This window comes from Chiroxiphia lanceolata, chromosome 20, assembly GCF_009829145.1.
Source record: "Chiroxiphia lanceolata isolate bChiLan1 chromosome 20, bChiLan1.pri, whole genome shotgun sequence".
Classification (NCBI taxonomy): domain Eukaryota; kingdom Metazoa; phylum Chordata; class Aves; order Passeriformes; family Pipridae; genus Chiroxiphia; species Chiroxiphia lanceolata.
In genome coordinates this window covers 289,612-317,149 of record NC_045656.1, presented here as the reverse complement: position 1 = coordinate 317,149, position 27,538 = coordinate 289,612, and the positions used below count along the sequence as shown (strand labels likewise).

At 39.7% G+C, this 27,538-nt stretch overlaps 1 protein-coding gene across 23 annotated transcripts in view; it reads right to left on the bottom strand.

Annotated features, from left to right (window-relative positions):
* GTF2I (general transcription factor IIi) overlaps positions 1-27,538 on the bottom strand; it is a 112,268-nt gene that overhangs the window by 73,468 nt on the left and 11,262 nt on the right. For 21 of the 23 annotated variants that reach the window (XM_032707809.1, XM_032707808.1, XM_032707810.1 and 18 more), the window contains exons 3-13: positions 26,508-26,646; positions 14,246-14,389; positions 13,701-13,884; positions 13,473-13,501; positions 12,260-12,308; positions 11,526-11,569; positions 10,222-10,299; positions 8,173-8,232; positions 6,636-6,698; positions 4,846-4,947; positions 715-780 (exon numbers count right to left, since the gene is read on the bottom strand). In XM_032707809.1, coding sequence (XP_032563700.1) covers positions 715-780; positions 4,846-4,947; positions 6,636-6,698; positions 8,173-8,232; positions 10,222-10,299; positions 11,526-11,569; positions 12,260-12,308; positions 13,473-13,501; positions 13,701-13,884; positions 14,246-14,389; positions 26,508-26,646 — 958 coding nt within the window. The remainder of the gene's footprint in view (positions 1-714; positions 781-4,845; positions 4,948-6,635; positions 6,699-8,172; positions 8,233-10,221; positions 10,300-11,525; positions 11,570-12,259; positions 12,309-13,472; positions 13,502-13,700; positions 13,885-14,245; positions 14,390-26,507; positions 26,647-27,538) is intronic. The other 2 variants (XM_032707829.1, XM_032707828.1) reach the window with 1 other exon arrangement.

The following is a 27,538-nucleotide window of genomic DNA, read 5'->3' as shown; positions in this document are numbered from 1 at the left end:
TGCCCCTGCCTATTTCATAAATTGCTAATTGGGTGGTCTCAATCCTAATCAAATTCCAGAAGGCAGCACTGCAAAAGCCACTCGCAGAAGTGCTTTAAAGCAGTCACAGGACATGTAATCCACAAACACAAGAAACAGAGCTGACTACCAACCAAGATCCTAGATTGAAACCAACAGCAACACTGGGCAGTGGCTTTAGTGCCATTCAGATGAAAAAGGCAAGTGATAATACAAAGGTTTTTCTCCCGTATTTATCGCTATGAGGCAAATAAATTGAGGCTTCACTTATGCCACCTGTAACACAGTCCTTCTGTTCTGGTAAAGATCTTTCCAGAAGCGAGTGTTCACCAGAAATTTTATATAACTACAGTCTGCTTACAAAACAATGTGTTCTTCAGAAGGAATGAAAGTTATAACATCTCGTCTGTTCAATGAGTATTTTTCATTACCAACGCTTGAAACGAACGTGAAAGATGCAAACTGCTGCCAGGCATCATTTCAAAACCAGCCCAGGAAGTCCAATATGCTTCAGCATATTGTGGCTTTATAAAACTTTGGGACTAGACCTGTTTACCAAGCAGTGCACAATCCAAGCTGCAGTCAACACTGGCACATAAGTCTGTTTATTCAGGGACAAGTAACCCAGGCACTGGAAAGTATTTTTTGGATATAAAAATGCCCAACAGACTGAAATCAATGAACCACTGAACTGACCTTCTTCATTGGAGAACTCAACCTCAGAATCCTCACTTGTTTCTGATGAGTCCTGCTGGGAGGAAGCTGAAAGGGAAAAACAGGGCTGCTGAATGACGGACACAGAAAAGGGTTTTCTAACCAAACACTCCACGATTCTGCATTTAAACTAACATTTGTCAGAGAAACCCCTGGCACTCACTGCAGGCAACAAAAGCAGAAGTAAAGATATTTTACCAAAAGCCTTGAAGCAATTCCAGACAAGGGTAAGGAGGGGAGGATTACACTTGTTAAACCGTGTGTGCAGCAGTGTAGAGTTGGTGGCAAGGACAGCAGGAAATCCCTCGTTCTTGGCTTAGAAGGATTAATGCAATCATAAATATTTTTCCCTTTGTTATCAATGATTACTGAAAATATAAACGAAGGTTGTGTGCCACCACAGATTATGCGTTTCTTTACCATTTACACAGCCTCTGGCTGTTGCACTAGAATGACCACCTATAACAGGCTGCAAGGCCAACAGTGAAACACGGGAGGGAAATTCATGATAACAAAGGCTTTTGCTGGGGCCATGTGCACCAACAAAACAAACAGGATTAGGCCTATCAACACTCGGTGTGAGAAAGAGCAATTTATATTCAACTGCAGTAAAGTTTAAAAAACTACAGGCAGCTAGATCAGAAACTATACCAACATTAAGTAGCAGGGTATGAAGGAACGTGTTTTACTTATTCTGGCACAGTAATGCTGCACTTGTGCATTTTCAAGAGCATCTTCTTTCAGATCTCTGTAAGATGGAGTATGATATCGCTTGGGGAGCAAGTCGGAAGGAATCTCTGTTTCAAAGGCCCTTCACGTGATGTTGTCTATAGTAGACGTTCAGCAGCATCTACTGAGACACCTTAACTGGAGTATATTTGAACTATGTCAAACAGATCATCCCGTCCACGGAAAACACAGTATGATGTTTTGCTCTAATTCCGAGTGAGTGCTGGGTGGATAACTACCAAATGCAAAGTACAACAAAACAAAAGAATTAGGTGGTCTTTCTTTTAGTAGACAGGAACATAAAGTACGGTCATGTCCTAGTTACAGAGGCCTGGACCTGTTTATCATCATCATCATGGTTCAGTTTCACGAACGAAGATTTGGGAAGGGCTCTACCCACGTTTGTTAGAAGCACACTGTTGGCTAATAAGGCCAATACACGATAGACACGTCCAATTGCAAAAGGTACAGCAGAAACACTCCTTAGGTGGTATATTCTGCAAGGTACGATTTTTCTGCATTGTCTTTTCTCCTCAAGAGTGATCCTGTGTGTGTTCTCAAAGGAAACAGCAGCGTTATAGATGGTGTGCATCCAGACCTCCCGATTGGAGGCCAGAGTAGACCAGTTATGGTGATCAATATGGCAAGGGATGAGATGTTGTTTCAGGGAGTCCTTGTATCTTCTCTTCGGGGCTCCTCTCTTACGGCAGCCGGTGGCCAGTTCACCATAGAGCAGGATCTTAGGGAGGCAGTGGTTGGTCCTTCATCCTGGAGACGTGTCCTGCCCAGTGCAGCTGTGTTCTCAGCAAGATGGCCTCAATACTTGTGACTGCTGCTTGTTCTAGAACAGATGGATTGGTCACATAATCTGACCAGTGGATGTTAAGGATTGTACAGAGACAGCATTGATGGAAGCGTTCTAAGAGACACAGGTGGTGGCAGTAAATGGCCCATGATTCAGAACCATATAAGAGAGTAGACAGCACTATGGCTTTGTAAACACTGATCTTGGTACTTTTCTTCAAGTGTGTATTTCGCCAAACTCTTTTATGAAGCTTTCCGAAGGCACTATACCTTTGCTAACCTGTTGTCTATCTCTCCGTCAATCTTACCATCTGAGGAGATGAGGCTACCCAGGTAATTAAACTGCTGGACTGATTTGAGTTCTGAGTGGTCAATGATGACATGGGGATGATGAAAGACTTCCTGAGGTGCAGGTTGATAGGGAATTTCTGTCTTCTTTAAGCTGACTTCCAGCCCAAAGAGCTCAGTAGCGTCTGCAAAGCAGGATGTTAAACGCTGCAGAGCTGCTTCTGTGTGGGCAACAAGGGCGATGTCATCAGCATAAAGCAGCTCCTGGACAAGATAGTTCAAGGTCTTGACCTGTTTTATCACTATGTGGGTATAATCAAAACTCTGTATTCTACACCCTCTATATCATTTCTAATGGACTGGTAATAGTGGACCGTTTGCAGCAGCTCCCAGGGCACACCTGACACCGCAGGCTACAAACTGAGTGATGAAGAACCCTGACATTCAGGTGAGTGATTTTTTTGTCTTCACACCAATGACTCAGCTGTCATAACTCCCCTCCAGGGAGGCATTAGCACCTTCACACCCAGCCTGAGAGGGTCATCTCTGCTATTGGGCCATAAGGGATGGGTATAATAGGCAGCTGCAATGACCTAAACCATCAAAGATTCCAAAATTATCCCAGGACTCACAGAGTTAAATCACCCCTTGTGAAACTTCCTGCCCTGGAGGATGTACTAGGCATTCCCACCTGAACCTGAGAATATATAATCCTCCGGCTTTGGGACTTCTGGTACCACTCTTCGGATCCAGAGGAGGACGAGAACTTCAACAGGACTGTGACTGCCACTCTCGACAAGACGGCAATCATTACTTCTGCAGAACTGCGACCATCATCTGGACTAACAGGCTTCCCTTCCTTTTTACTTTGCACCCGGGGGGGCCACGTGGTAACAGCAAATGAACACCGTTCTGTTCTTGTCACAGGGTGCTGGGTTATACAGCTGCCTTTGTGGGTTAAAACCAGTTTTCTCTCTATCACTGAATTTACTGTAATCTTTTTAGTAAATTGTAACTCTGACTTGTAATCTCTCTTGGGTTGGCTTCATTTCTCCTGCCGGTTTACTTTTAAACCAGTACAGGTCACAGAAATAACTGTCACATCAACTGACTGCTTAGAACACTTGGAGAGCATCCGAAAAGTTTAAAAAACAATAATAAAAGATTCTAGCACGCCACAGAGTGGTGTAGTTTGAGAGGTTAAAACAAAACCAAAATCACAAAAGGCAGCTTGTGGAAATACGAAAAGAGGAATGTGGTTGGAGAAGAAGTACAACTCCAACTAAGATGACACCTTTTCAATATTTCAGTAAAAAAACCACAACCGATTACGTTAATTTATTCTCACAAAAAACATTTCACATCTCTAATCTTCTAACGGTGTTTCCACATCTGTTCCTTCACTGCAATCGGAACACTGGTGGCTTCCTTTACACATATCGGGTAAAAAACATATACCTGACTATACTGACTACTATAAAAGTAGACAGATGAATGGGCTACGTGTCCAGAAATGAAAACAAACCAAGGAATAAAGGAGAGGTAAAGGACTTCTAAAAAATCCCAGGGGAAGCATCTTCGACCACAGTAACCACGGTGTGTGGATGCATTTCTGTGGAGAACTCTACAGAAGGGATCATGAAAGAACACCACCAAAAAGATCCCAACTTTCTGTGTGTCCATTCACGTGCTCACTTTGAAGAACAAAAAGCAACAGAGGTAGCCTATGATGATGATTATGCTCCTGCAATACATCTACAAAGAGCCCTGGGCTCTTAAATGAATGCTTGCACTGGTGTGTCTCGCTCCTGCAGCATCATATCTTTTTATAAAACCAAGCAGAGGGACAAAAGATGCTTTATTTTTATCTTACTGTAGGGGTAAGAAGAAGAATTTGTAACGAGGAGTTAGAACTTGTTTTCCCTAAGGTAGTCCCTCCTGCCCAAGAGTACCTTTTAAAAAATAATTGGATGTTTTCCCTTCCCTTCACCTTTTGCATTCCAGAGAAAAAGTTGCAGTCTCTCTCTCTGGGCTGGGGAGAGAGAAACCCTCATGGTTGTTACAGGTCATGCTGGTGGTGAGCCTGGGGGGAGGAGGCCAGAGAAGAAAACAAGCCTGGCAGAGATCAGAAGGTAGCAGCATTTTCCTCAGGCCCAGCATTTTTCCTCAGCTGGGGTAGATTTTGTTTTTTAAGTTTTTGTGTTCTTGTCTTGGAAATAAACCTTTTTTGGGATCGTTCCAATGCCTTGGTATTTTGGGGGGATACCTGCGTGTATCTTACTCTACACTTACCAACATTGCACTTTTCCACTTTTCTTCTCCCAGAATTGTCAGCTCCATTAGTTGACTGAGCATCTTTTGGTCTCTCGTTAGGGGGCAGATAGTCATCGTCATCTTAAAGAAACATAAAAATATCACTGGTTCAATGTCCAGAGAACTCATGTGCATTGCTGGAACTGCTATGAATTTCACAGTTCTAATGCAAGTATTGGACTGGGCTTATCAGGGCACCAAACTGTGCAACACATTACTTATGTGAGAAACTTTAGAAAGCTCCTCTTCCTACCCCTGTAGCAATAACCTGTGCAAGACAGCCTCTGTAAGGCACAAGACAGAAAAAAGCACAGTTGCTTCTGTACTTCCTAACAAAAACATTGTGTTTTGCAACATGACTGCAAACCTCATAATCATAAAATGACCATGCAACAGCAAAAGGAAATCAGGAAATAAACTGTGCAGATATAGGTGACATTTTTTTTATCTAACTGGAAGTAGTACCCTTCCACCAGAAAGTCTCGCAACAACAGCACCTAAGTTTGGTCTTGAAGAGATCAAAGGTGCTAAAACCAGTTTTGAAACACTGTAAAACTAATGGACACAAATGAAAACTCATGTAACAGGTCAACTCCACCTTAAACACACACACATGGACAGACAGGAAAACTGCAAATGCAGGAATTTTTGTGTGAGCTGCTACTGAGCCAGTCACTTCTCAATCCAACCCTATCCTCCTTAGGTCCATGGGCTAGGAAGACTGTCCAATTCCCAACACCTGCAACCTTAATGGAAAACGAACCATTTCAACAGACAAAGACAATCAATTTCACATAAAGAATAGCAGGTACCCAGTAGCTTGCTACACAAGAATAACATATTGACACACCTTGTACCTATGCAGTTGTATTATATTCCGTCAGACAAAACCCCTTCAGACCATTTTTACTTTTGCGTAAAGGCCTTTACGGATACACAGAACTTAACGACTCGTCTCTTATTACCTCTTCTGTTGAGGTAATGTAAGAGTTTTTTATTGCTGGATGAAAAAGAAGGTAATTGTAATGCCAGAAATGTCAGCTTCTGTCCTAAATGCCCCTGCCTATTTCATAAATTGCTAATTGGGTGGTCTCAATCCGAACCGAATTCCAGAAGGCAGCACTGCAAAAGCCACTCTCAAAAGTGTTTTAAAGCAGTCACAGGACATGTAATCCACAGACACAAAAAACAGAGCTGACTACCAACCAAGATCCTAGATTGAAACCAACAGCAACACTGGGCAGTGGCTTTAGTGCCATTCAGATGAGAAAGGCAAGTGGCAAGTACAAAGGTTTTTCTCCCATATTTATCGCTATGAGGCAAATAAATTGAGGCTTCACTTATGCCACCTGTAACACAGCCCTTCTGTTCTGGTACAGTTCTTTCCAGAAGCGAGTGTTCACCAGAAATTTTATATAACTACAGTCTGCTTACAAAACAATGTGTTCTTCAGAAGGAATGAAAGTTATAACATCTCGTCTGTTCAATGAGTATTTTTCATTACCAACGCTTGAAACGAACGTGAAAGATGCAAACTGCTGCCAGGCATCATTTCAAAACCAGCCCAGGAAGTCCAATATGCTTCAGCATATTGTGGCTTTATAAAACTTTGGGACTAGACCTGTTTACCAAGCAGTGCACAATCCAAGCTGCAGTCAACACTGGCACATAAGTCTGTTTATTCAGGGACAAGTAACCCAGGCACTGGAAAGCATTTTTTGGATATAAAAATGCCCAACAGACTGAAATCAATGAACCACTGAACTGACCTTCAATAGTGACCTCGACCTCAGGATTCTCACGTGTTTCTGACGAGTCCTGCTGGGAGGAAGCTGAAAGGGAAAAACAGGGCTGCTGAATGATGGACACAGAAAAGGGTTTTCTAACCAAACACTCCACGATTCTGCATTTAAACTAACATTTGTCAGAGAAACCCCTGGCACTCACTGCAGGCAACAAAAGCAGAAGTAAAGATATTTTACCAAAAGCCTTGAAGCAATTCCAGACAAGGGTAAGGAGGTGAGGATTACACTTGCTAAACCGTGTGTGCAGCAGTGCAGAGTTGGTGGCAAGGACAGTAGGAAATCCCTCGTTCTTGGCTTAGAAGGATTAATGCAATCATAAATATTTTTCTCTTTGTTATCAATGATTACTGAAAATATAAACAAAGGCTGTGTCCCACCACAGATTATGCATTTCTTTACCATTTACACAGCCTCTGGCTGTTGCACTAGAATGACCACCATAACAGGCTGCAAGGCCAACAGTGAAACATGGGAGGGAAATTCATGATCACAAAGGCTTTTGCTGGGGCCATGTGCACCAACAAAACAAACAGGATTAGGCCTATCAACACTCGGTGTGAGAAAGAGCAATTTATATTCAACTGCAGTAAAGTTTAAAAAACTACAGGCAGCTAGATCAGAAACTATACCAACATTAAGTAGCAGGGTATGAAGGAACGTGTTTTACTTATTCTGGCACAGTAATGTTGCACTTGTGCATTTTCAAGAGCATCTTCTTTCAGATCTCTGTAAGATGGAGTATGGAGATGGAGCCACACTCATGGGTTTCTTTACAAATATAAAGGAAAAAAAGATACTACAGTAAAATGTCAAAAGAAACTTTTAACTCCAACTGTGTAATGTAAGGATTTTCACAAGGTAAAATCTAGAGGTATAATGTTCACATGAACAACACACAGAAGACTCATTTTCTGAATCTTAAAAATTCATGGCCATTGGAGCACTCTGAGCTTATGAAGAAATTAACACGCTGAAATGCAGTTGTGTATTTTCTGGTGTTTGGAAATGGGGAAAGCAGTATCTTTAATACAAACTGTAAGAAGCTGAAAAAAATTGCACAATTTTGGGGTAAATTTATTTCAGCTATTGCTGAGATGCAGTAAGGAATTGCTTCCACTAAACACAGACTTCCCATTCACTTTTTTCTGTTTGTGTCCATTCATCTCACACTCAATGGAGAGAAATGATCAAGTTGGACTCACAATTTATAAGCAGACTTTTATTAAACTTAATAAGCAATTATTAAACAGTTTGAATTTCTTGAGAAACATACCTATTCACACAAATCACTAGTGATAAATCTGATGCTCGGTCCTGAATTTATAAAAGGAAGAAATGAGATTCCCTTCTACACGTTTCTCTTCTTGAACACCTGGAAATTAAAGCAACTGAAATTTTCACTTCTTTTGATGTTTTAGTTCCAATACCCTCACTCTTATTGCAAATCAAGGGTTCACATATTCAATTTCCAAAACAAGAAAAATACAACTAAAAGATCTACCTGTGTAACTTTTTGCAAGACCAGATTTTTCATCCATGTCTGATGTCTTCGAAGGGCCTGCTTGGGAATAAAGAGAAGGGTTTTTAAAGGGTGTCTCACAACAAACACCTATAGAGAAATTTGCCAAGTAGCTCTTAATTTCATATACTATATTCTCATTTCATACTTTCTGTAACGCTGAACTTCGGAAAGACTGTGTTAAATATTAAGTATCTATAAGTCCTTACTTACCTGGTTCAACAGAATAAAAATGTTGAGGGGCTACTGTCAGGTGTGTGCATTTCTTGGACTACCGAACAATCAGACACTCATGCAGAACAGCAGGTTTTCATTTTTTTTGGTGTGAATGAACTAATTTTAAAACAAAAAATGTTGATGTTTCTGCCCTTTTTCAATGAATTTTTAATCAGCTTTATCTCTTTCCTGTTTGTAAAATTTATATTCCTAAGGAGTACTCTTTGCCTTTCAAATTTCTACCTACGTTAAATACATAAATTCAGAGAGATTAAAATAACTTATGACACTGTCCAAGGCTGTTTGCTTTTCATAATAACAGCTCTTTTGAATGCTACAGACAGATTGGTTAAAAGGGGCTGGTGCAGAAACCAGCATACAAATGACACTTAACTGATTAAAGTAACACTCCTAAAATCCTACCATTTAATGCTCTGGTTCTCCTGCAGCTACACTGGAAGGATGAGCTGTAGGCTATTTTTAGCAAAAACTATGACCATTTGCTTTATTTTGTAGCATGTCTCTCTAAAGGCAATACTGGAACACACTTCAGAATAACTGCAGTTTTTGAAGGTTCAGTTCCTGCACAGCACCACCACGCACACACAAACCCCTATATGACTCCAGAGTTTATAGCTCTCTACAGTTTGGACAACCTTTGGCTTGAATCAGAGTGGTACCTGTTCAAAGAATGAAGGGGAAGCTGCTTTACTCCAGGGAAGCTGGCATGACTTGACATGGGAATATCTCTTTTAACTCAGAGCACCCCATCACTTCTACCAATCTACTCAAATCCCCCCCTTCAAATCCACACTGCTTAGACTTCACTATGGAAGTATATTGTATAACTGGGATTTTTCAGCTCAGACAAATATGCTGCAGAACAATGGGTACTATTTTGTAAGGATGCAATTTCAGAGCAGACCCCCTTCAGATGGCATTGGGTTACGCTGGGGGATATTTGCCAAGTTGTGACATAGGTTTTATTCGTGAAATGGAAAACCACAATGGGGATGAAAAGCAGAAAGATGAGAGGACTTGGCTTTGGAGGGAACAATGATTAGGTTGTCCCCAAATCAGTATCTATTTTTATTACATGAAATCACGCCTGTAAACCCCTCCTTCTCCAAGGTTAGGCAATTCTGCATTCGAGGGGCAACACTTTGCTATGCTGTATAGTTGAGACCTCTCTGAACGGTGCTCGTACACTACCTGAGATATGTCAGGATGAGAATATTGATGCCACAATCCTGTAGTTATTTTTAAAGCACATTAGAAAATAATCTCGAGAATCTTTGTATCTAAACATGCACAAAAATGTTAGCCCAGTAATATATAATATTAGAAAATGAAGGGATATGCTGTTTTGCACTTCATTGTTAACATGTAACTATGCTTGAGAGATGTGTGGCAGCTTGCCCTCATTACAGTTACAGTTACAGAAAGTTCAAACTAAAGAAAAGATTCAAGCAGTGCTCTAGAAACATTATTTCCTGTTTAAGGAAGTCACTGAAGTTATAAAGTCTGCACACTGGATCCTCAGAAAAAAACATCAGGCAGTTTGTAAGACTTCTGAAACTTCTCCTTCAGACCAAACACACACATATGGGTTTGGATGAAGTTGTTCTTTAGTTCTTTTGGCACTCTTCAGAATAACTTAAATGATAGGCAGCATGGAAATGCTGTATCCTAACAGAGCTATGTAATTGCGTGTTTAATGACCAAAAATAAGTAAACGGAGAGGCGTGGAGAGAGCAACACTTATGCAACCAACCCTTTCATGAGATAAACACATATGAAAATTACTATCATTACCTGGGATATTAAATCTATGGTAGTCAGGATCATCTGATTCCCCCTTGACTGGTACCGTTGCCATTTCCAAAGAAATTCCTATATTAGCAACAAAGGAATGAAATATGGAAAATAGTAATAAGCGGATTCTTACAAAACCCAAACAACAGCACCCACCAAGATCCTTGTTGGTCTCTGTCAAAAAAAAGAAGAAAGAAAGAAGAAAAGACACTACACATTCCTTGAGCTAAAACAATGGTAAAAAAGTGACCTGCTGGTTTCTTATGTTTCAGTCTGGTCACCCTCCGAAAGGATCCAGGATTAAATGCTTTCCTACAAACTAAATGTGTCCCTGCAGATGCTATTTCAGATCTGAAGATTTTTTTAAAATGGGCTCCTTCCTTTTGCATGCTACCACAGAAAAAGAATATATTTTACCACTCATCGTGCTGAAAATACTCGTAGACCTGCTCCTGCTCATTTCTCTGTGCAGACAAGTTCAGATACAGCCTGCATCAAACTGCACTGCTGATAGAGCAACACATACCCCCTCCATAAGCCTTGACAGCATTCTCTAAAATGTTTTCAAAACTTTCTGACAAAAGAAAATGTGTAGAAAGCAGCATAGGAAAGAGCTGGGACTGACTTGGCAAAAAGTTCAAGTTAACCCTTGGTGTATGTCAGGCTAAATGTTAACCACACAGGGTTCCTAAACCACAAATTAAAAGTTGTGAAGCACAAAGAACTAGATCAAGAAACTGGACTACATACAAAAACTTAATTCTTATAGGAAAGTGAGCAGCGCAGCCCAACCTAAGAAAAAGGAAAGTCACCACCTTATCTTCCAGCACACTTGCTGCCTCACTGGCTTTAACAGGTTATCCATGCCTTTACCTCACAGCAGACTCTTAAGCATTGCTCTGCCACAGATCACAGTGGCTAGGGGAATCATCTGTTATCTTCAAGGCAACTTAGGAATGGGTTGGTAATTTTTTAATAACAAATAACACATCTTGGTATTTATTCACATTTCCATTTTGGCTAGAAAATGGACATTTTGTTATTTTCAATACATTAGTAATATTAACAAATAAACACAGTTTTTTTGTTTCCCATTAGGGACAAAGATATTTTGAATTAGAACAAATCCAAACAAAACAGAAGAATTTCCTCTTTTCTAAACTACTTAAAGATAAATTATTTTAGTCTACAGTATATTACAAATTTCCTCCCTCTTGAGATGGAAGCATTTAGCTAAGGTTCAATATTTGATAAAAACTCCAACCGAAAAGTGGAGAGTTTTAAGGGCAAAATTTTGAACATACCAGAATCTCCGCTTGGCTCCATCTTCACTTTAATAGGAGGACAACTACAAAAATAAACAAATCAAGCAGATTGACATTATAAAATACAAACATCACATTTCTGGGAAGTTCCTCAAGCTTTACAACCCGTCAAGTAAAATCAATCTCCCAGAATTATTTCCAACAAGAACACAAAAGTAAAAAACTGCATATTGGCTTATCTGACTCATATCATGCGAATTGCCAGGAATCTCCTATCCCTACATTGTTTGGGGCATACAAAATATTCAAATCATGTTTAGCATTTAATGAGAAGCAATCACAGAAGCACAGAAAATTAAGGCCTGTTTTTACATTAACCAATTTTTTATGTATTCCAACTATAATATCTTCATTTACTAACCAAAAAAATTACTTTTGGTTTCTTTCAAACTGAGGAGGGGGAAGGAAGCAACTTGACATCTGTTCCCCCTGTTATACCATAAACTGTGGCAAACTTATCCCTGACTGACAAACTGTGAATTAAGAACACTCCGTGGGCCAATTAAACCACAGAGACACTTTGCCATTTGTTTAACTTGTAATGGTTTCTCCATAAATAATGGTCCAAAGAAGGAGAAGATGTTTTTATAATGCCAAGCAAACAAAAGTTATCTAAAGGTCAGCTGGGCAGAAAAAGCACACCAAGAGAAAGATAAACCACATGCAAATGCATAGTTGATACAAAAAAGAAAGCTACATTATTTTAAGTTTACCTTCCACCCAGAGGTATAACTGAATGTGAAGCATCTGTCATATGAGCTCCTGAAAGTCAAAAAACAGTATTTGAATTTCCTGTACTCCATTTACTTTAAATACAAATTGAAAATATAACATTGATTTCACAAAGCAAAAACCTGTTTACATTTTACAAGTACATGTGTGTATTTTCTGTATTCACAGATAATGAGAGAAAGATCTCATTAAACTACCTTAATAATCTATAAAGCAACACCAATATAAAATCTATTTAGATGTGCATGGTAAAATGTACTGCTGTCTTTCATGATGCTAAGTGAAAATCTTGGGAAACAAGGATAAACAAGTCTTTCACCTAAACTCTGTTAAAAGAAAATGATAGTTTCATATAGATTAAGTTTAGTCCTAAATTACAGCTAGACACAAATAACTTATATTTTTAGCATGTCATTAACCACGCTGAAAACCTACATTGCATTTTCAATAGAACTATATTGTTACCAGAATCTTTGTAATTTCCCAATCTCTAATCTTCTAACCGAGCACAAGCAACACATTTTTAATTTTACTAATCAAGCATCAACTTCCATCTGTTTCACCTAAGAAATTAAACTCTTCTTTTTTTACTACATTCCTACAGATTGCTTCATCCTTTTCTTAAATGAATCCTCACATATATTCATTTAGCAAGTAAAGCAACATGATCCCATGAAAGGAACAGAAGGTATTTCTTCTAAGCTAGAATTGAGTCTTTTAGGGTTTTACAAAACTTACTCTAGCTCAGATTTTTTTGATATATAGAGGCTTTCATAGGAACTACAACACTAAGCCACTTCAGAAGATTAAATTAATTTTTAAAATTAAATATAAATGCCAAAATCAGCTCTGTAGTGGAACATAAGCACTGCAAAGTTTTGGTATCTTCTAAAAATGCAATGCAGTCCTTCGCAAGTTCCATTCTCCCTTCCCTAGGATACTATCCAATCCACATTAAACTTAAATTCAATAAACAGATGAAAAATTAAATAGAACGAATTTAATCTCTAATGATTTGCTCCTGGTAGAATGCATAAAGGAAAAGGTTATAGTTTCATAAGTAAGGCAACTCACGGTCTAGAAATTTCTGCACAGTTTGCTGCTTTATGGACATGACCAAATATTCTATCTACATTGCTATCTAAACTCAAATTGCAATCTGTTTCTGTTTAGTCTGAGTAAGCAGTAACTTACCTATGTGTTCCTCTGGTTCTAGGAAAGGCCTGTGTGGAAATATGGAAAGAAAAACTCAGCTTTAGCAAAGACATCATTAATTACTTGGTAGTGTAACATTACAGAGAGCGCATTCCTGTTTAAGAGAAACAGTCTGTAATGTAGCTATTTAAAAATTAAAATTAACTTTACTTAATTTAAGTACAAAACTGAATTGGACAGACTAGTGCAAGAGAGTGAGCAAATAACCTTTTGATAATAAACGAGATCCCTGACTTGTTTTCCAAAATCCATTTCAGGGTTGAAACATCGTAATTTGCTGGATTTTTAAACGCAAGTCCTTTGGGTAGGCCCTGCACTGTCACAGCAGACTGGTCCCTCTGAATCTTCTCATATGGCACAGGTACCATCGTTGACTTTCCTAAAGCTTCACCTAGAAAAAAAAGTAGAAATTGTTTTGAGGTCACGATTGCTCAAGTTAGCAAAAGAATGAGTCTCTCTCCTTGTAACTTTGGAGAGGACTGGAGCAAAAGCAAAGTGCAGATGCAAATCTCCTCAGAAACCAAGTGCTGCTGGTATTAACATGGCACTGGGTAATAATCTGAAATCACATCCCACAAAACACATCAAGAAGCAAATTAACCACTATATGTGTAGTTTTTAGAAACAGCTACTAAAAGTTTCTAAAAATAGCAGTGTAGTTGGAAGGTTAAGATTGTGCAGTTTCTTCCTCCCAGCTGGAATAAAAACTTAGAAACCTAGAACAGCTCTTCAGAAAATTTTAAAGCACTCACCATAGCAAAAGCAGAAAAAGTCCTCCACAGACTTTCTAAGAGTCTCCAGGTCTACAACATCCCCTGTCAGATTGTTTACCCCTGTTTCAGCTGGTGTAGTCTTCGTTTCCTGCAGTTTTGCAGCCCTGTCCTCTTCTGTAACACCTGGTAGTTATTTTAAAAAAATAGGCAAAAATAAAATAATAAAATAGGAAGTTATTCAAACTGCCAGTACCTAGTCCCTCCAGTTTATACTAGAGATGCTCAAGAAGGATTCCTGCCAGAAAATCCTAAGATCTTATTTGCCTTAGAAGTAAATGCACATATCTATGTACATAAGCAATGAGCAAACTTGAATTTACACCAGAATAACTATATTCTCCTTACAACCTTTCTAAATATCACCCTCTGAGGATTAAGAACGATGAATTAAGAGACACGTCCAAGGAGACCTTTTTTTGGCATGAAGAAGTAGAAAACACTATTAGTCTCAGGAGAAGATAACACAGTAAAAATAAAATGCAAAACTGCCAAGAAAAGAAGGACCAACAGAGTCACCAGGGAAAAGGTAAAATGCCAGTATGGAGGGTCCCATAGCTCTCTACTGCTGAGCATGACATCTTATGCAGCAATTCTGTTACATTCTGGTTTGTTTATGCTGTATGTGCTTCGCTGAAGTTTTTATAGAAGGGATCTGAGTTCTGCCACAACAGCTCTTGTCTCCTTCAAAGGATATTTTAAGTACACGTCTCTTACTGCCAAATAGGAGGAGCTGGAAACAAGCCATCATCATGCAGAATAGAGAGGATTTCAGCCCTACATCTGGTTCTAGTCTCTGAGCAAAAGTCATTGCAAAAGGAGTGAGGGAATAACAACACTTTCAATATTAAAAAGCAAATAAAAGGGATGGCTTCAGGTGGCAGCCTTTCTTTCTCGTCGTTCAGTTCTTGCAAAGATTTACTGAGAGTCATCCAGCAAACAACAGAGGTATGCTTGCCTACCTGGAAGGAAAGGCAAGGAAGATCTGTGTTCCTGTGTGCAAGAGCATGATCAATGCTGATGCTGTGTCATGACTTCCCCACGAGCCAGCACAGCAGTAAGCCTGACACACTGCGATGTGCATCACCAGGACTCCTGGCATCAGAATTCTACACTGACACAAGAAAACAAACATCAGTTTGAACAACTGACTACAAATGGGCTGTGCAATGAGCTGAAGCAGCAATGCTTTTAGTAAAACCACATTTATCATCTTAAAAACTCATATCTTCATTTAAAAGAGAATCTTGTCCTTCCTCTTCAGATCACACATCTGGCTTCATGCCCTGGAAACCCACCTCCATGTGACATCGAGCTTTCCAGCTCTTGAGGCCTGAAACTTTTGCTTTCTCTGCAGTATCACAGGGCCTATCAGAACACGAAAAATAACACAGAAGTGGGATATAATTATATACCTGTAACACAGGTGCTTAATTAATGACAGTTTTTAAGACTTGCCTGTGGACTCGGGGATAAGAGACACCAGTTTCCATTTACAGCTCCATGTAATGTTGCTTGTCGAGTGGGGTTTTTTCCATGTAAGAAACTGATTCGCTGAAAATGCCTTTACTGCCATCAGCTTCTCAAAAGTGTACCCACACTTTTTAAAAATAATACACAAACCAAAATTAAAATGACAACACTACCCACTTCACACTAAAATGAAAAGCAGACAGAGAGATAGAGAAATTTTCTTTCTTAACTAGAAGAGAAATCCTTATTGGATTTTTTATTACATGATTTTTATCCATTTTCTTAAGCTTACATTATGCATCTGCCTCCCTAATCTCTCCCACATTCTTTGGCCAATATTAATCAAGTCTGACAAACAAGATTGATTTTCAAGCACAGCAAGATTTGTGAGAGCCTTGCACAATTTATCAAATGTAGCAGCCATTCACTCCTCCTGGCAGCACTGAAGGACACGTGATCACTTAGAGGGTACACAACTTCACAGGTTCTGCTGAACCCTCGCTACAATTACTGGAGCCGGAAGCAGGATTCAGGCTACCTTTGGAAGAGGGAGAGGGTGCCTGGGACATATGCAACAAGATCTAGTGGTAAAGAGGGATGAGGGGGCTGTATTTACAGGGTAAATAGCTCATGAAGGGGGAGGAATGGTTATATGTAAAAGAATAGCATTCTACACAGCTGTGAGCATACTGCAGGAGAAATCCAGTTACTCTGCAAAAACTCTTCTAGATTCAGGAGGATTACAATTCCCCAATTCCCAACAATGCTCATTTTGCACTGAGAGTCCATATATACCTAAGTGTCTCTTATCTTCTTGTACTATCCAGGTGTGTTGGATATTCAGAATATCCTTCTCTCTGGGTCTGACAGTCCAGCATACCACTTGGCTGGAAAAGGAATCTCCCAGCTATCTCCATTCTTATAAAACAGATATAGTATAAAATGAATAGGTTGCTTTACAGGAAAAAAAAAGTCCTCCTACAAGAAAGTTTATGATGGAACAAAAATATTTGAAATGATGAAATTTTAATTTGGTAATTTTTTCTTGTTGCAAGTCAGCAATTGGACAGCTAAACCTTGACCTCTGTATGGGCGGATGCTATAGCTTCCTGCCTGAAGCAGCTGCTTATAATTTGATATAGCTCTCTTCATCACAGAGAACACAGCTCAGCACTTACTCTAAGGTCCACACAGTCTGAGCGCAGCAGACTAAAAGAGGCCATAAGTGTCTGTCTGCCAAGCACCTGACCCAGAGATAAGGGGAGAGCTGTGTTGGGAGAAGGCAGGCTGCATTTCTCCTGTGGAGCAGAGCATGCCTTGCTGGGTCACATTGTAGACAAGTGTCAAACCCAGCACTGTCCACATCTCACCATAGAGTAAGAAACCAAAAAATCAAGCTTCGGCAGAAAAATGAGCTGTCAGTCCCATGGCACATAAGGCATCTTGAAACATCAGATGATTTTTAATCAGGTGGCTTTTAATCCTCCAGGTAGAGAAAGCTAAGAAGTAATCATAAGAGTATGAATGCGACTCCTGCATAAGCACTCTGAGAGGCAACTTAAGGGCAACAATGATTTTGTGACAACGCTCACATAGATATATTTTACTATGTGCTTAAGGAAAATTACTGCATGAACATAACTATGAGCAATGAAAGAGAGAAAGTAAATGTGTATGTGGCTAAAAGCATTTAGGTTCGGTTTAGAATGCATCCACCCAGCTTATCTGTGAGCTTTTTAAGACCACCACTGTAAAGTTCGTGAAATTGGAAAATATCCTCAAAGTAAAGAAAATTAATTTTATAATTATCAAACAATCACCTACTCCACAAGAAAAGCAAATCACCTGAGGCAGAATTTAGGAGCCATAGAATTTCAAAAAGATTGTCTGTCTCCAGTAATTTTCTATTTGTTTTCGACTCCAAGGGATCAAGATGGGTGGCTTCTGGGAAAATGGGACTGAACTTTCCCTGTAAGTTTTTAAACCGGCTGTTAACTTCATACCCCTTAGCTGGCTAGGCAGTGACAGAACATGAAAGCTTTGGGGCAGTCAAGCCAAACAACCCAGCTGTACAAGTTACCCAGCTCTGAAATGACCCCAGAAAAATACCAGGGAGCTCTGAGCTAGGCAGGGCATGGCTAAAGCTAAGGATGTTGGAAAGAAAAGGCATCCGGACTAGCACATGACCCGCAAGAGTCTTTGTTCCTGACATTTCTACAGGGAAGAGAGGTAGATGATGGAAGCAGAGAAAGCACTGCCACGGAAGAGAGGCAAAATAACTTGCATCTAACTATGTAGCAGAATTTTTGAAAATGCATGCTGCTTTTCGAGAACTCGCTAAAAGGGGTGAACTGACTTGTAAAACAAGAGAAACTGCCAGTAATGTAAAACTCAGGAAAAGCAGATCAATTCACTCCTAATACCATGAGAAAGAGCTTGCAAAGGAAACTATAAGAAATGCCTGACTAGCTGGGCTGGCCATCATCCACTTAAGGTAAAGCAGTCCAGGAAGTTGGGGGAAAAAGAAAGGGCAAGTAGTAGAAAGCGGGCAGTAGTAGAAAGCAGAAAATAGCAGGCCACAAGGTCCAGCTAAATGATAGGAAAATTATTTTCATCTAGACTATTAATGCGGAATTCAGATTATGAACACATATTAATATGTGAAAAATATGCAGTACAGAAACTACATTATTTGCATTGCAAACGGTTAGGTAGAAGAGGATTGCAAGCTGAACCATTTAAGTGAGGTTAAATGGAGACAGCGATGGCAAAAAACCCACAGCTCTTACCGTAAGACAGATGGAGATGATTGCTTTGGATTTTATTATTTGCAACTGCAGCTGCTGGGTAAGTGCTACAAATATTATTTTTAAACTAACTGCTAAGCACATGATTTATTAGGAATAACTTGGTCAAATCTTTCATAGCAACATTCTGCAAATGCAAAATAGAAAGTAACTGAAACTTAAATCCAAAAAAAATTAACACAGTACAGTTAATTTATCAAGTGGTTACAACCACAACAGAAAAACTCCCCCAAAAACTAGGGGTCAGGCAAAAACAGATGCAAAATATGAACTAGGCTTCAGCGTACAATGTAAATACTTTAGGAGACTGGAAAAGCAGAATTCCAAAGTGCTGGTGGCAGACACAATGTCCGTAATAAAGTGTCCTAGCTTTCCAGTAGGAACATCTGAAGCATTATGCTTTTTATTAAATAAAGATATTCCATAAGCTGTAGCAATCAGGGCACTCTAGACATCTTTGTACCACCCTTGAGAGATAGGGACCCCCAGAACTAACTCTCAGTGCTAAGGTTTTACAGTCACACAGAGGCCTGAGCACAAGAGCAGAAGCAGGAAAGAAAGCAGGAAAGAAAAAGCCAGCAGTTACCTTGCCCACACCTCTTCCAAGAAAACGGATTAGGAAATGGTTCCCTATTTAATCCCAAGCAGAGACAGGCAGGTTAGCATTAACACATCACTAAACAGGCACGATGCAACCTGGTCATGTAAAAAGGACAAGAGAACAGTAACATAATCCCTTCCACCACCAGAGATGCCAGGTCTCAACTACCAAGTGACAGACATGGCAGGGGTAAATACATCATGTTTGCCAGCACAGTTAGTCGGGACAATGGTGATAAGCTACAGTCAGAGTGGCCAGGAGCAGCCATTTATCTCTGCTGGTCTGAACCTTGACAGAAGTGTAAGTTATTCCAAGTCATTTGCTGCAAAAAGGGAGGTGAAAACTCAGGAACACAACTGAGAGCCACAGCTGAGTAAGTTCCCATTAACAGTGACTGGGAAGAGGCTGTTCCAGCAGATACTCAAACAGAACAAACTCTTCACAGAGGTTTTTTTAAGGGGCCACTTCCAAATAGATGCAAGGAAACTGGGCATGAAAGAAAGGTCAAGAGTTACAGAGGTGTAAACCAGCTCTGGCTTGGCAACAGGAAAGTATCTTGACAGTCACACCTTTAAAAAGCAACTTCAATTATTTCCTTTTCTCCTGCTATGAATTTCATACAGTGTAATATACTTTGAAGTGCACTGGCTGACCAAAGCTAAAATAAGGATCACAGATACAGCCCCCATTTGCATTTAAAGTAGGCTCTTGCTGTTTTTCTTTGATTTACTATTTATGTCTCCTTTTTCTTCCAAAATATTCTGTAGCTTCAGGAGCGTAAAAGCCACAGAAGTCTCAGCTGGCAACAGAAAAGTTTAGGGCCAAAGAAAATGACTGTGGGAAATCATTTTCCACACTGGCACATGATCATCAAAAAGAACTGGTATTTTTGAACTAGCTGCATTAGTATCAAGGGATTAGGCTCTGAGCAATATAAAAAGATGTCAGCTAGTTTCAGAATGGTATTTTCACTATAATACCATAGCACATAATCAAAAATGATAATGAAGACTGCCCTTAAGGTATAATGCAGACAAACACAACTGATAGCAGTTAGACTCACTAATAATCTCTGTTATTAGAGTAATACTTGAAAAGGTATCAGGTTGCTTCCATATAGGTCAGGGGATTCAGTCTATTCAGTTTCAAATCTGAGACATTCTGCTTTAGAGCTGAAAAGCTAAACACTCCATTTAGATACTGCTTCTGAATTACTACAGGCATGACAAGAATACTGTACAATCAGAGGTAATCAAAATAGTAACGAAGAAGCAAATCAATTGTATTAATACTTTATTTACATCATTACTGCAGCATCCAAGTAAAGTATCATGAAAGGACTACATCCAAACTAGCAGAACAGTACCCACACTAACTAGCAAGCTGCAGTGTAGGGGGCTATCTCAGCAGATTTCAAAGACATTTTTAAGCACCAGTCTAAAATTAACACAGAGCTACTGAGTTAATATAAATTTTCTCACTACTGTAGCTTGACTCCCACCTACCATATTCTAAATATCAGATCTGTGCATGATGCTCTCTGGTCTGCAGTACCACAGTCTGTTGAACACTGCTTAGGTGAAAGTACGCAGATAATACATAGACAAGATCAAACATGTAAACATTGAAAAAATGAAAGAAAGCAGCAAGACATGCCAATCAGAGCTGCATCATGGGAAAATTTATATTTATACTTATACCAATGCTATACACTTTACTGAGCTTTGGTTAAAAAATACTGAAGTCACATATTTCTATACCATGCTTTTTAGATATGATCGCCTACAAAGAGAACACAGTTAAAACCAAAAATCCTGATTTATGAGTTATTTAGATGCCTACAAGTGGATGTCACAGAGACTTTCAGAAGCTTTGCTCTGTATTTTTAGGCATATAAGTTGTTTTGTACGTCTGGTCCTATTGCTACCACTGCTTTTATTATTGCCAGTATTAGAACTAATTGCACCCATGGTCATAAAATTTTTTTAAACCTCAATCACAAAAGTATTGACTATTTTATTTGACAAAATACTTCTACTTTGGAAAAAATGTATTAGCTAGGCAACTTGGAGCGCATGCACCTCTCGTCAGTAAGGAACAGCACAAAACAGATAATGACAGGCAAACAAACAGTTGGCCTTTGGGCCGTAGTGTCCATGTGCACTTTTCCACAGAGGATGACTCCTGCCAGTTCCACAAATTTGTCTGCAGGAAAGTTGTCATGGAGACACATGAGCATCACAACCACAACCACAGAGCTTGTACTCACTGCTTGTGAGATCTCCTGAAGTAAGCTGAGCAAAGCCATCACCTCTGACGAAAGCATACCCAGAGAATACAGCTTGCCTTCCGGCTGTCAGGGGCTCAGCACAGCATATGTGCATTTGAAACCTTCTTGGATATTGAACTAAAAAGTTCATCCTCCACAGAGAAGAGATCATACAGCAGCTTCTTTGGAAGCCAAAACCTGAAGTGAGGACAATCACTGCAAAGCTATAATTACAGGTATGGAGTAGGAAGCCAGCATCTACCAACCATAGCAAGACACTAGACATGGTATAACTTCAGTAAGAGATGCTTAGAACTCTCTAGGATACAGGGACAAGCTACTATGAGTCCAAAAATGCCAATTTCAGGTATTCGTATGAAAATTACAGCAGGTCAAAGTAATATCACAAGTAGTGAGACTCTTGAGTAACTACCAATGAGAGACTTGCCAGTTTTAAGTGTGTTTTGGTTTTTAAACCAGCAAGATCTAGTCTTTCAAGGTTCTGGTTTTGTTTGCTTTTTCCATTCCCCTTTAAACTGCAGAACTGTTACGTTAGTTGCAGAGTCACAGACATAAGGGAGCACAATGTCAGAATAAGAATTCCCCAGAAAACCTGATGGTTCTATTTGCTCAAAGGCCAGAAGGATTCAATGACACAGAAGCCTACTGCAGATCTTTAATCAGGTCCACGGTAGCCTAGTTTATGGTAAGAATAATTTTATTTGCCTGCAGATAATGGAGTATATCCAAAAGGAAACAGTAATTCACATACCAAAGATACTGAGGAGCCAAAGCTGAGCAATTTTTCCCATAAGGTCTTTGGAGAATTGTGTTCCATTCATTCATCCTGAGCAGAAGGAATGGCTGTGCTCATTAAAAACATTCAGATTCTGAACATTCCTGAAGTTACAAGGAGTTCTTGCAACCTGTGGCTGAATGGACATGGAGACACAGGTAAGCAGAGCAAAAGACCCTGGGCCAAAGTCTCTAGCAGGGCTTGAAGCCAACTCTGGCCCACACCAGACTGTCCTAGTTAGAACAGCTGGGACCAGTTCATCACTGGATGGGTGTAACCCAAAACTGCGTATTCTATAGCCTTCCATGCCATTTCCCAGAAACTGTTATCAACAGACTATTTGCACCTTCTGCCCAGAGCAGCCTGACTCCTCAGGCTATAAACTAGGTGTTAAGAGGCCTGCGAGATAGGAGGGTGCCTCCTTGTCCTCACACTCTTTTTGTGGAACTCCCCGCCCTGAGGGAAGTACTGAGCATTCCTGCCTGGAGAATATATAACCTTGGAGGCTTGGAACTTTTTTAACCACTCGTGGGATCCAAAGCAGACTGCAACCACCACTCTCGACTGGACTGCAACCACCACTTTTCAACCAGACTGCAACAGCACTCTCACCAACAGGTTTTCCCCTCTCCTTTTACTTTGGACTCAGGGGCCCAAAGGACACCACTCTGTCATGCCCCAGGGTGCTGGGTTATACATTTGGGTTTTGTGGGTTAAAACCAATTGTTTGTCTGTATAATCGTACTTATTGTGTTATTCTATTAAATTGTTATTCTGACTTATAATCTCTCTTTTGAGTTGAGTTCATTTCCCCTGCTGGTTTACCTTCAAACCAGCACACAGACTCATTGTTAAGATCAGTGTGGAAACCCAAGGCCACCAGAAGTAACATGAAGGTTCCAAAAAATAAAGACCTATCATCCAAGATGAACTGTCTACAGATGCAACACTGCCCCACCTCACGCAAGTGAGCTCAGAGCCCTGGCACCAAAGACAAAAAAAGCAGCACAACTGGGAGAGCTGGCTGGAAGCTGTAGAACTAGCAGGAATATGCTTCCCTCAACCCACATATGGATGCTGCAGCAGCCAGTACCAATGCAAATGCTAGCAGAGGCAACCAGGATTCTTGGAGAAGAATCATCTCCTTGGCAGATGAGATGGAACACACAGTGCTGGGTAAATATCTTTATTCCACAGAGCTCAAGGGAAACTGCCAAGATGACAAAGAAGAACACATGAAGGGAACAGCATTCTTCAGACACCCCAGGAATAAGTCACCTGTTCAGGACAGCTGATAACCCACAACTCCACAGCAATCCAGAGAGGACGGAGGCACTTTATCTTGCCAAGGTCATGCAAGAGGAACTGAGGACCACACAATACACTTTAGCAGGGGACAGCAACTAAAACAAAGAGTTACTGCTAGGGTAAGACATGTATGACCTTGACTACTTAACAGCGCACAAGTATCCACACTTGTCCATATGCTGAATATGAGCAGGTGCTTGAAGAACATACTCTTTCTATATACAATACAAATTTACACAGGCTTAGAATATCTGACACTGCAGGTTACCCAAGTCATATGTTCTGCATACAAGCACATACAGTTCTACACCAACTGAAACATTCCATTTCACTGTAACAGGGCTTGCAGCCATCTTCATTAAGCACAGCTCAGAAAAATACATTATCTGACTCAGTTTTAAATAATTAACGCCTGTAGATTGGTTTTTAAACACTCACTACACAACGTATACTGAAATTGAAAAAAGCATTGCTATAATTCATTTCTAACACATTTTCTTAAGGTGAAAAGGTAATGAGACATGGGCAGGGCTCCTCCTTGCCCTGCAGCAAGGCATCAGGGAGCCCATGTGGATGAAAGTCATCATGAATGAAAGCCTGAGGAAACCAAACTCCGGCGCTGCTTTCACTGAACTGCTATTATTTTTATCAGCCCTATACTGCTAAAAAGTGCTACTTCCTTCATAAACCTCATATATATATATTTCAGCAGTTTAGCCCACTAAATTATACTTATTACTAAAAATAAGCAGCATGTTTGAAGCCTGAGCCTTCATACTTCCTTAAATTATACAAACAAGCTGTGGAAAAAGCAGAAGTGAAGACTGGAGATACATGCTGGTTTCCACAGAGTCAGACATAACCAGAGGCATGATTAGTAACCAGACTTCTATATTTAAAGAAAAATGAAGATTCCTACACAAGTGGAGAACTAATTCTCAATATTGTCAGCACCATGTGTTCCAGAGACTGACATCACAGATGAATTTTTAAAGGTTTAGTTCTAACAGCAAGGTAAGAATCACTTGAAAGCTTTTATTAATCATAAAGTTAGGGTTTTAATCATAACGTAACAAAAAGGGCCCAACTCTTAACTTGTTAGAAACACACAGAACTGTGTTCTTCCTGGGTTCCTGAAAAACACTTCAAATTGTGACTAACATTGACAATTGCTCGCTTTCATATTCAACTGAAGAAACAAGGTGCCAGGGGAAAGGAACTGTTCCCTCCAGCATCAAAACTCCCCTAAAAGCATGGGAGATGCACACTTAGTGAAACCATGAAAGCAATGACAGACAATAGTTGGCCTTATTCACACAGATCTACATCATGATGTTCTGCAAGAAGCATAATGAAAACATTGTTTTCAAAGTGGATATTGTTTAATCCTGTCAGCCTGACAGTAAAAAACCACCGCAGGAGAACGAGTAACCTTGTAACTGCAATAAAGCAAAGGATGAGGACCATCACAACTGATGCAGGGTTTAAACACCTGCACGTATCTATAGAAACCACATCTGATACAGCCAAACACAAGGATGGATACAAAGCCAGTGCTTCCCACAGTAAAAAATCTGAAATACAGATCTAGCCAGGAGATCAAACACCAAATCCCCATAATCTCAGACTCCCTACCAATAGATGTGTGCAGTATACAAAGTCTCCAGTATATCAGGGCTCATGATACCACTGTACTGGCAATAAAACACAGTACCTAGGACTTCAGGGAATCCCTTAAAGCAACAAAACCAAAAAAGAAATCAGGTGAAAAACTGAACTCCCTGCCCATTACTCAGTTAGCAGTTTTCATAGACAGCAGTATCAGAAAACTGCTCCTGTAAAAAATAAAAAAAAAAAAAAAAGAAACATTCATCTTATACTTGATTCCACAATCAGGTTGCAATTCTACATTTTGGTATCAGTGACCTGTTACAATGTAACATTGTGGTGACTTCCCTCGGAGTATGTATGCGCACAGAAAGCCACTGTCCATGCCAGTAGGACAGTGGCAAAAAAATCAACTCCTACCACAACCAAATGACCTTGAGACAGAGCCTCCAGGAGAATTTTAGTTAGCACCAAAAGCATCTATAGGAGCAAATGTTTCTGCTACAGACTAAACATAGTTGCTTCCCAAGTATTTAATTAGTCAAGCCAGAACATTTTACAGTTGTTCTCAGACTGATTGTTCTATCATACCCAACCCTTGACCTGCATCTTCTCCCTTTCCCTAGGCAGGTAAATGTACATTTTGCTATTTATTAGGCAGGGTATACCACCAACACTTTCCTAAATGCTCCCCCAAAGAGTCACTGAATCTTTGAAACCTAACTCCTAAAAATACTGTCCCACAGTTGATGGATTAAGTTTTATGAACACAAAAATTCCACTGGTTTACTATAAAAATGAAATCAAACAAAAAACATACCCTAAATGTACTTAAAGGAGTACAAAAGTAATGCAGATGTGAGTTTAGGTCATTAAATTCTGTCTACTAAATAAAATTGATATTAAAAAGCTACATGAAAAAATACTATCTTGTTAAAACTCCGCATCTGCTTTAATAAGACATGAAGTGACCTGAAGAATCAGGACCATCCCAGCTGACAGAAGTACTTCTCTACCTGTTCAATGCACCCACGCCAGCCTTCACAAGTGGAAAAAAAAGGCTTGGAGGAGGGGGTACAAAATAAAATTAATGTGCACTAGGAAATGCAGGTGTTGTGAGGGTGGGCAGTCTAATACTTCCCATTGTACTAGTTTGTCATATTATCTAAGAAAAAAATGAACATTTCCAGCCATTGTTGAAATAAAACTCCAAACAAGATTGTTACTGATCATTTTTATGTTCTTAAATGGCTGGTTTTGCCATAGCCAACGTAATTATAGCAGGCAGTCATAACACACAGAATTTTCCTCCCCAAAGTTTAGTATTATATAATATACATTAAGCAACTTGTGACATATAAAAATACAACATTGGAACTTACAGTATGTAACAAAATCCTTCTGAAAATCTTTCCTAGAGTCGACAAAGGCTCTTCCTTTTTCTGTTCCAACTACAAACACATCTGTTTCATACAGAGCAATACAGGCAACTTCTGCCTTGGACTTGGTAAGTTCTTTACACTATAAAAAGAAAAAGAAAAAGCTTTTATTACTATAGCTAAGACACAGTTAAAAGAAATGTACGTGACATTAGGCTGCCAGCATCCACCTTCAGAAGGTACTAGAAGCAACATAACACCAGCCAGTAGCAAAGCACAATTTACACACCTGGAACGCTTTTCATCAGAAATCTTAAAAACACTGTAGATGCATTAGTGAAATTAAGGCCTCATCTAGAGTCAGACATTGCACTGTTTCTAATTAAAATGATTTATGACATCGATTCATGTGAAATTATCACTTTCATATTAATCATCCTGAGTGTCTTACTCCAACTCCTACTTTCAAGAGAGCATACAGGAGTTTTGGTCATTCACAGCACACTTCTTGCACACCATGTTCTCTTCAGAAAGGTGTGGTTGCAAGCAGGATGGCTGCCTGCATTCTGCCTTGTCCTGACTGCTAGACCCAGGTTTAGGTGAATTCCTCCTGAACTGAAGGTCTCCACCATCCCTGCAGACACCTACATGTGTTCTGCCAGGAGAAATTGTGGCAAGAATTAAGGCAGGAAGCCTATGGAGAAAACAAGGATCCCAAGAAAATTGGTGAGATGATCAAGAAGTGATACCAAAAAGTCAGTCTCTCCTAGTAATTCAATCAGCTTGCTGCGACCTATACTGCAGCATGTGAGGAAAAAGTGACACAAGGACTTTAAGAATCTAATATACCCAATGGGATAAAAGGCTTTCAACCCATTATCTTGTAACTATCCCATTCAAAGTTTCATTGCTAAAAAGAAAATGCTTGGGTTTGCTTATCATTTAAAAAAAACAATTTTAAAGAATCACATCTTTGACAGTGTCTCGACTTCAAGGAAACAGGGTATTTCCACTCACAGTCCTGGCCGACCTTA